The sequence below is a fragment of the Bufo gargarizans genome, chromosome 1, assembly GCF_014858855.1.
Source record: "Bufo gargarizans isolate SCDJY-AF-19 chromosome 1, ASM1485885v1, whole genome shotgun sequence".
NCBI lineage: Eukaryota > Metazoa > Chordata > Amphibia > Anura > Bufonidae > Bufo > Bufo gargarizans.
This window is the reverse complement of record NC_058080.1, coordinates 734,450,195-734,461,371: the sequence shown is the minus strand read 5'-3', so window position 1 is coordinate 734,461,371 and position 11,177 is coordinate 734,450,195. Positions and strand designations below refer to the sequence as shown.

The 11,177-nt window shown below is 40.1% G+C and overlaps 1 protein-coding gene across 3 annotated transcripts in view; it reads left to right on the top strand.

Moving 5' to 3' along the window:
• The first annotated feature begins 10,760 nt into the window (after positions 1-10,760).
• The window catches only part of LOC122937770 (paired box protein Pax-5), a 276,869-nt gene continuing 276,452 nt past the window's right edge, over positions 10,761-11,177 (top strand). For all 3 annotated transcript variants that reach the window (XM_044292829.1, XM_044292822.1, XM_044292807.1), the window contains exon 1: positions 10,761-11,003. In XM_044292829.1, coding sequence (XP_044148764.1) covers positions 10,958-11,003 — 46 coding nt within the window. In that variant the 5' untranslated portion in view covers positions 10,761-10,957. The remainder of the gene's footprint in view (positions 11,004-11,177) is intronic.

Below are 11,177 nucleotides of genomic sequence, written 5' to 3'. Positions count from 1 at the left end.
TCAGAGCGCCCCATGCGCATGGATGACGTGCCATGCGATCACGTCATCCATGCGCGTGGGGCGCCCTGATGTCACTCTGGAGCGCCCCGGGAGCCGCACGGATTGTAAGTATACTGCTCCCCCGCTCCCCAATACACTTTACCATGGCTGCCAGGACTTTAGCGTCCCGGCAGCCATGGTAACCATTCAGAAAAAGCTAAACGTCGGATCCGGCAATGCGCCGAAACGACGTTTAGCTTAAGGCCGGATCCGGATCAATGCCTTTCAATGGGCATTAATTCCGGATCCGGCCTTGCGGCAAGTCTTCAGGATTTTTGGCCGGAGCAAAAAGCGCAGCATGCTGCGGTATTTTCTCCGGCCAAAAAACGTTCCGTTCCGAAACTGAAGACATCCTGATGCATCCTCAACGGATTTCTCTCCATTCAGAATGCATTAGGATAAAACTGATCAGGATTCTTCCGGCATAGAGCCCCGACGACGGAACTCTATGCCGAAAGAAAAGAACGCAAGTGTGAAAGAGCCCTTAGTTGCCCATAGCCACCAATCAGATTCCACCTTTCATTTCCCAAATGAGCTCTGAAAAATGAAAGGTGGAATCTGATTGGTTGCTACAGGCCACAAAACCAGTTTTGCTTCAATTTGATAAATCTCCCCCATAGTTTTCAGTAGATAGGTGAGATCCACTTCTCATGCTCATTACATTGTACTTGATCCTGGATAGAGAAATGGAAATGGCCAGGGTTATGTATAGAGAGATCCCTATACGATGTAGAAGAGTCCTTCTAGTGCGGTGGGATTTATTTACCTAATCCTGTTATCTGGACTATAGAAGCACTTTGCTTTGATAAATGAACCACATAAGTAGGAGGAAGAGGGCTATTAGTGACATTTGTAAAGAAGAGATTCCATGCTGACCTTTCTAGAATGGTTTCACTGTTCACTATTGCACAGTGGTCCTAGATGTTTACCACCGTTATATATAGTCTATCTTATATATATTTACTGCGCAGTGAAATACGGTCTATTATTCTAGATTATCAGCTATTTCAGATTGTGTAGAGGCTTCAATAAGATTACTGAAAGAAAATCCGGCATCTCAGCTTCCATTCTGGTGAATGGGAGGAGAGCTGCAGTACATTGGACTACACAGTGGACTATGCCTTCTGCTTATTCACTGTCTCTCTTCTGGTGTTGGTGGCTGCCAAAAACAGCTGATCCTTTTGGGGTGCCAGGCCCCCACTAAACTGATACTGATGATCTAAGGATACGTCATCACTATCTATAGGCTGGAAAACCCACTGAAGTTTAGTGATGAGCCGCATAGGCAATATTCGTTTTTTGCGACATTTTGCGATTTTTTTTGCATAATATTCACAATAATCGCAATGAGCTCCAGTCATTATTTTTGCAATTGCACAAATCGGCACTAATGATGCACATATTTTGGCGCAATACGTGCAACTTCACATTTTAGCAGGTCTGACTACATATTACTGATTGGCGCACTAAGTATTGTTGTGACATCACAGCACTATGTCTGTAGCATGTATGTATGGACAGCAGAACCTATCAGCTGCATTATATCACAATCTAGCCTACCCTGACTATCTCCCACTAACTATCTGTATTATATATATAAGCTAACTACCTAACTATCTAATATAATTACACAGTAAAGCACAGAGCACAGCAATGACACCGCTGTCTCTCTCAGAACTCCATGAAACTACAGAAAATGGCTGCTGGGGAGGCCCTTATATAGTAAGGGGGTAGGCAGCTTTCCTATTGGTTGCTAGGGATGTTGCTAAGCTCTGACAAAGATATTACAGCCTTCTCATTGGCCCACAAGCAAGAAGGGAGGTTACTGATGAAAAAAACTAGAATAGTCACGATTACGAATATATAGCACTATATTCTAGACCTTCGCAAATTCTCGAAGTGCCGATATTTGCGATTAGAATATTTGCGATCAACACTACTGAAGTTCTGAGAACCTCAATGCAAAGGTATGATCATGGGTTGAACAACTAACGGTGATCGCCTTCTTTAGTGAGCTGAGAACATGTGCCGTGTGTGCACTGTGATGTAGTATAGTGATAATGCACTTAGTGATGTCACAGTGCACAGATAATCTACTCAGTGATGAGGCATACAGTAATGTCACCGTGAGCACAGTAGTAATGCACACAGTGATGTCATAGCAAAGGGATAATGGACAGTACTGTGACAGCACAGATATAATTCACAATGATGTCACCACACAGGTATAATGCACGATGTAATGGCACAGGACACGGATGGTACACATTGTCACAGTGCAGGCATAATGCACCTACTGATGTCACAACACAAGGATAATGCACACAGTGATGTCACAGCACAGGGATGATGCCCACTGTCATGTCACAACACAAGGATAATGGACACAGTGATATCACAGCACAGGGATGATGCCCACTGTCATGTCACGACACATGGATAATGCACACAGTGATGTTACAGCACAGGGATGATGCCAACTGTCATGTCACAACACAGAGCTAATGCACACAGTGATGTTACAGTACAGAAATAATGCCAACTGTCATGTCACAACACAAGTATAATGCACACAGTGATGTCATAGCACAGAAATAATACATACAGTGATGTCACAGCACAAGGATACCATATTTAGTGATGTTTTAGCACAGGGATAAGGTAAACAGTGATGTCACAACACCATGAAAATAAACATGGTGAAGTCAAAGCACGGGAATAAGTTGTGCCTTACTTACATTTAAATATGGGCCCTTTAGATATAACATTCATTTTTTAGTGGTTGATGGTAATATTAATTATAAGTTATTTAGCACCATCAGCTTCTATTTCCCCTTACACAGCACACTGAGTAACAACAACAAATGACAGATTATACCAATCCTGTGTAAAGTGTAGGAGTCGGAGTATCCACTACATTGATCACAATAGCTCAGGCGGAATGATACATCCCGGCATGGCTAGACGCTTTTGTCTAATGTTATACCACAGTGGATGGACATGCACTTTTCTATACACTTTGAACACCAGGTGACACCACCCGACATGTTTAAGATATACATGAAACCGTTTTGGGGCATCTTTTCTTACACCTCTGCACAGTGTCGTTCCTCTGTTATTCCTACTAGAATTGTATGAATAAATTCAAAACTGGTGTTACCATTCCCATTTTCAATAGGGTATGTCCCTACATAGTCTGAAAAGATTGAACAGTGTCAGACTGCGTAGGGACACAGACCCAACTGGTAACAATTGTTTCATAAATATGCAGGAGGAATATCAGAGGAACAGAACAATGCAGGGTTATAATAACAAATGCTCCATATTTCACATCAACATGTCAGGAGTGCTGATATATCCTCTATAAGTCAGCAGGGCACATTTATAAATATTTGGGGGGTCATTTATCAAACTGGTGCATATTAGAACTGGTTTAGTTGCCCATAGCATCCAATCAGATTCCTCATTTCATTTTCCAAAGGAGCTGTCCAAAATGAAAGGTGGAATCTGATTGGTTGCTATGGGCAACTAAGCCAGTTTTACTTTACACCAGTTTGATAAATGACCCCCTTAGGCCTCGTTCACACTTCAGTGTTTGGTCAGTGATTTCCATCAGTGATTTGTGAGCCAAAACCAGAAGTGGAGCCTCCACAGACATGTGGTAGAAGGGAAAGATCTGCTCCTGTTCTGTGTTTAGAGTTGCACCTGGTTTTGGCTCACAAATCACTGATGGAAATCACTGACCAAACACTGACGTGTGAACGAGGCCTTAGAGTAACGTTTCCTTTTAGCCAGCAGTTTTTGATTTTCACAACAGTGCACCAGATTTACCAAATCTGCACCAAAATCCACAAAGGTTTGTCTATAGCTAAAATTCTGAAAAACCTGTATGTCTTTATGTCAATTATGGTAATGCATCTGCAAAAAATACAAATGACGTTCGTGTGCATTCTGTTTTTTGCGGAACAGAACAGCTGTCCCAAATAGAACAGTCCTATCCTTGTGCGTTATATGGACAATAATAGGACATGTTCTATCTTTTAACTGAAAGGAAAAATGGAAATACAGAAACGGAAGGCATAAAGAGTACCTTCCTTTTTTTTTGCGGATCCATTGCAATGAACGGTTCCGCATATGGTCCATATACGTAACCCAAAATACGGAATGTAAAAGTGAAAAAAAAAGTTTGCGTGCAAGAGGCCTAATAGGAATCAAGTGTATCAAATGTCTGATGTAAATGCTTGAGAAATGATGAAGGATGTATGGGGGTCATTTATCAAACTACTGTAAAGTAGAACTGGCTTAGTTGCCAATAGCAACCAATCAGATTCCAGGAGCTGTGAAAAATGAAAGGAGGGATCTGATTGGTTTCTGTGGGCAACTAAGCCAGTTCTACTTTACACCAGTTTGATAAATGACCCCAGTAATTTGTACATAATATTGATGCCCTTTATCATCAATTACCAAAAGAACATACACATTATTAGCTATTACCTAGAACATATACAGTACATACCTGACTATTACCTAGAACATATACAGTACATACCTATTACTTAGAGCATATATAGTACATTACTGACTATTGTCTAGAGCATACACATCCCTATTACCTAGAACATATACAGTACATACCTGACTATTACCTAGAACATATACAGTACATACCTATTACTTAGAACATATACAGTACATTACTGACTATTGTCTAGAGCATACACATCCCTATTACCTAGAATATATACAGTACATGCCTGACTATTACCTAGAACATATACAGTACATTACTGACTATTGCCTAGAACATATACAGTACATGCCTGACTATTACCTAGAACATATACAGTACATACCTGACTATTACCTAGAACATATACAGTACATACCTATTACTTAGAACATATACAGTACATTACTGACTATTGTCTAGAGCATACACATCCCTATTACCTAGAATATATACAGTACATGCCTGACTATTACACGTGGAACGCCGACTTTGTAAAGAAGCTGTGACCGGAGGATCCATACACTAAAGGTCAGCCTGTTCTCACATTAGGAGCGGGACGCCGCACCAGAGAGCAGTGCAACTGTGAGTAAATCGAATTGCACAACTGAAGATTCATTATCTCTATATTAAAAAGCGGGACTGTGTCTATATTAAAAAGTGGCACTGTGTCTACATTAAAAAGTGGGACTGTGTCTACATTATATAAAGAAAGAAGACCCCTAGGCAAGTAAATAGCGGCACTTTCAAAACGGCAACATTGATGTCAGTGTTACAAATAGAAACAGTGTTGCTACGTTGTTGCTATACCTTATAGCGATTCAACCTTTAAACAGACAGTGGAATACAATACATGGGGATTAATATATGGAACTATCACCACTAATCCAATTTTAGAAAAAGTTTCTGTTTTTTATATATTTCTATATATGCATATCGATTGCTGTCCATACTATCAATATCCTCCAACTGCTATTAGTGACTGTTTGCTGTCTTATTGCCATTGTTGCTAAAATTATTCTGATTATATATCTTGCTACTATTGATAATATATTTGTATTTTATGGTTTTATATCTCTATATTTTAATATTTAATAAAATTGTCCTCCATGTACCATATTTAGAGTGCCTGCTCATCAATCTATTATTTTAAATTTTAACTGACGAGGGTGAGTCAAATTGAGCAAGAGCACCTGTTTTTCCAAAAAACCTGTGGAGAGCCGCCTTTCTTTGTTATACATGCCTGACTATTACCTAGAACATATACAGTACATTCCTGACTATTGCCTAGAACATATACAGTACATGCCTGACTATTGCCTAGAACATATACAGTACATTCCTGACTATTTCCTAGAACATATACAGTACATACCTGACTATTACCTAGAACATATACAGTACATACCTGACTATTACTTAGAGCATATACGGTACATTACTGACTATTGTCTAGAGCATACACATCCCTATTACCTAGAATATATACAGTACATGCCTGACTATTACCTAGAACATATACAGTACATTCCTGACTATTGCCTAGAACATATACAGTACATTCCTGACTATTGCCTAGAACATATACAGTACATGCCTGACTATTGCCTAGAACATATACAGTACATTCCTGACTATTGCCTAGAACATATACAGTACATGCCTGACTATTACCTAGAACATATACAGTACATACCTGACTATTACCTAGAACATATACAGTACATACCTTTTACTTAGAACATATACAGTACATTACTGACTATTGTCTAGAGCATACACATCCCTATTACCTAGAATATATACAGTACATGCCTGACTATTACCTAGAACATATACAGTACATTTCTGACTATTGCCTAGAACATATACAGTACATGCCTGACTATTGCCTAGAACATATACAGTACATTCCTGACTATTGCCTAGAACATATACAGTACATACCTGACTATTACCTAGAACATATACAGTACATACCTGACTATTACTTAGAGCATATACGGTACATTACTGACTATTGTCTAGAGCATACACATCCCTATTACCTAGAACATATACAGTACATGCCTGACTATTACCTAGAACATATACAGTACATTCCTGACTATTGCCTAGAACATATACAGTACATTCCTGACTATTGCCTAGAACATATACAGTACATGCCTGACTATTGCCTAGAACATATACAGTACATTCCTGACTATTGCCTAGAACATATACAGTACATTCCTGACTATTGCCTAGAACATATACAGTACATGCCTGACTATTGCCTAGAACATATACAGTACATTCCTGACTATTTCCTAGAACATATACAGTACATGCCTGACTATTGCCTAGAACATATACAGTACATGCCTGACTATTGCCTAGAACATATACAGTACATGCCTGACTATTGCCTAGAACATATACAGTACATACCTGACTATTGCCTAGAACATATACAGTACATGCCTGACTATTGCCTAGAACATATACAGTACATTCCTGACTATTGCCTAGAACATATACAGTACATTCCTGACTATTGCCTAGAACATATACAGTACATGCCTGACTATTTCCTAGAACATATACAGTACATTCCTGACTATTTCCTAGAACATATACAGTACATTCCTGACTATTTCCTAGAACATATACAGTACATGCCTGACTATTGCCTAGAACATATACAGTACATGCCTGACTATTGCCTAGAACATATACAGTACATTCCTGACTATTGCCTAGAACATATACAGTACATTCCTGACTATTGCCTAGAACATATACAGTACATGCCTGACTATTTCCTAGAACATATACAGTACATTCCTGACTATTTCCTAGAACATATACAGTACATGCCTGACTATTGCCTAGAACATATACAGTACATGCCTGACTATTGCCTAGAACATATACAGTACATTCCTGACTATTTCCTAGAACATATACAGTACATTCCTGACTATTTCCTAGAACATATACAGTACATGCCTGACTATTGCCTAGAACATATACAGTACATGCCTGACTATTGCCTAGAACATATACAGTACATTCCTGGCTATTTCCTAGAACATATACAGTACATTCCTGACTATTGCCTAGAACATATACAGTACATTCCTGACTATTGCCTAGAACATATACAGTACATTCCTGACTATTACCTAGAACATATACAGTACATTCCTGGCTATTTCCTAGAACATATACAGTACATTCCTGACTATTGTCTAGAACATATACAGTACATTCCTGACTATTGCCTAGAACATATACAGTACATTCCTGACTATTACCTAGAACATATACAGTACATTCCTGACTATTTCCTAGAACATATACAGTACATTCCTGACTATTGCCTAGAACATATACAGTACATGCCTGACTATTGCCTAGAACATATACAGTACATTCCTGGCTATTTCCTAGAACATATACAGTACATTCCTGACTATTGTCTAGAACATATACAGTACATTCCTGACTATTGCCTAGAACATATACAGTACATTCCTGACTATTACCTAGAACATATACAGTACATTCCTGACTATTTCCTAGAACATATACAGTACATTCCTGACTATTGCCTAGAACATATACAGTACATGCCTGACTATTGCCTAGAACATATACAGTACATTCCTGACTTGCCTAGAACATACACAGTACTGACTATTGCTTAGAACTTATACATTCCTGATTATTTCCTAGAACATACGCATTCCTGACTGTGGGGTGGTGGTGTATTAGTAATATGTATTTATTTTGTAATATTTACTTTTTTTAATGTCTGTAATGGAACTAATAAAAATGATTTAAAGGGGAAGTACAAAAAGACCTATTTCTAGTCTGTGCGCATCACTAAATATATTCATAAGTAACTAAAAAAAAGCGTATCAGACAAATGTTCCATGTGGAAATTGACTTGCAGCATGTTAAGGCCACCTGCAAACATTGCTAAATGTGTGTGGTTTTGTTGCACAGATTCCCGTGCATAAAAACCGCAGTGTAGTACAGTACCAGCAAAGTGTATGAGATTACACAAATGTCATGTACACTCTTTGCGGATTATTTCCATGCGGAAATTGACCTGCCGTGCTGATTTCCAAATCTACAGCATGACAATTATATTTGCGGTTTTAGCTGCAGACTGCACCCTGCGGACTTGGAGTCATATGTAGGTGGCCTACACAGATCTACCTGAATATGATGCGGGTTACGTGAGGTTTTTCCGTGAGGACTGTGTGCGGAAAGAACGCAGTGTAGCACAGTACCAGCAAGGTGTATAATACTAGACAAATCCGTTGTGCACTTTGCTTTTCTTCTTAGGTGTGGACATTGACCGTTGCGGATTCTGAAATCCATAGCATGTGAATCGTTGTTGCATTTTTCTTGTGCAAATTTCACCATTTTTAATGGAAGAGTGAGATCTGCGGAAAATCTGCCTCAAAATGGCCCCAAAAACAGCAATTATGTATTGCAGTTTTAGTGCGGAAATTTGTACGGATTTTCTGCATGTTACTCGGCATTCGTGTCCCGGAACCCTAAGGGCAACTCTGGCAACTGAACTGCCAGCCAAATCCGACAATCGAAAAGCTTTTTTTTTTCCAGATAAGTTAGTTGGATCCGGTGAAATATCAGATCAGTCTCATCCGGTATTATCCGGAATGATGGATCCAGTATTTACATTTTTTTCAAAGATCAAGAGAGAAACCGCCTCCTCCTATATCTCAGCACATGCGCAGACTGGAAAACCGGATCCAGAGATGTGCCAATTTCCAGAACACTTGATACCGGATCCGGCATTAATATATCTCTATGGAAATTAATGCCGGATCCGGCAAGTGCGATATCGTTCCGGGATGCTGTCCGGAAAAAATACTGCAGTATGCTGCGGTATTTTGTCCGGTCAAATACCATACAAGGTACGGAACGGAAGATATCCTGATGCGTACTGAACAGATTGCTTTCCATTCAGAATGCATTAGGACAAAATTGATGCGTTTTTTTCCGGTATTGAGCCCCTTTACCGAATTTCAATAATGGAAAAGAATAACGCTAGTGTAAAAGTACCCCTAGGCCAGCTGCACACGAGAGCGGGTGAACGCACATAAGATCCACGTGAATTTCCATGTGGATTTATGTGCATTTCTTAAACACATGGATGCTCAACCTGCGGCCCCCCAGCTGTTGTAAAACTACAACTCCCACCATGCCCTTCTGTAGGCTGACAGCTGTAGGCTGTCCAGGAATGATGGGAGTTGTAGTTTTGCAACAGCTGGAGGGCCGCAGGTTGAGCATGCCTGCTTTAGCACATTCACACCAAATGCCGCAATTTCTAATTGCGGATTTTGTTCCGGATTTTATGCAGTTTTGCCGCACATTTCACCTTGTATTGAAAAGGGTGAAATCCACAACTAAAACCGCAAACATAACTGACAGGCTATAAATTCTGAAATCTGTGCGGCTGGTCCATTTCCGCATGGAAATAATCTGCAAAGTGTACATAAGATTTACGGAGTGCTGGTACTGTGAAACGCTGCAGGTTTTCCGCACCGAAAACTGCACAGAAAAACCCTGCGTATCCCGCAAATGTATGTGTGCATGTGGTCTTAGGGCTCATGCACATGAACGTATTTTGTTTACGTGTGCGGTCCGCCTTTTTTGCAGACCAAATGCAGAACCATTCACTTCAATGGTGCAACAAAAAGCAACTAAAAAAATGACTCTGTGTGCAGTCCGTATGTCTGTTCCGCCAAAAAATAGAACTTGTCCTACTATCGTCCGCATTATGGACAAATATTGCACTGTTCTATTAGGAGCCAGCTGTTCCGTTCTGCAAAATACGGAATGCACACGGACGTCATCCATATTTTTTGTGGAACCGTTTTTTTGTGGACTGAAAAATACATGTGGTTGTGCGCGTGAGGGCTTAGGGTTTTGGGTTCTTACAAGTAAGCCTGAATATGTGGCAGACACCAGTGTCAGGGGTAGCACACACTTGTATTCAAGTACAGTTCAAACAGATTGTAATACTATAATGAGTAACAATAGTAATAATAGCAGCCATCACCATCCTACAAGGAGCAAGAGGCAGAATGGGGCAGGAGTGCTAGAGATACCAAAAGTTTCAGCTGGTGTGGGCAGATGCCAGGCACGGAGGCTGTGGCTGCATGTGGGGACATCTTGTGATGTGATCTCACATGGGGAGAAGAGCCTGGAGTTCCTTCATCTTTTCACGGTTCCTTCGGAGGGTTTTTCTTCCTCTCCTAAAACGTTTAGTCTCAGCTCAGTGACCAGCGGCCAAGAGCGCGGCAGGGAGCGGAAGGCTCGGATTACCGCCGGGCCGCAGGCCTCAGCTCCAACCACTCTCCTCATCAACAGGTCCGAGCCCTGAGGATGGAGCTGGATAAGGACTACCCGGGCCCCAGGACTGCCCGGACAGGTACACATGGTGGGGGGACCCGCTGCCACCTGCTGTTCACAGCTTTCTCATCTGTGTGTTATATATATATATAATTATGTGTATATTATATTATTGTGTGTTTATATATACAATGTATTATTATTATATATGTGATATATATATATATAATATTACGTATATATAATGTATTAT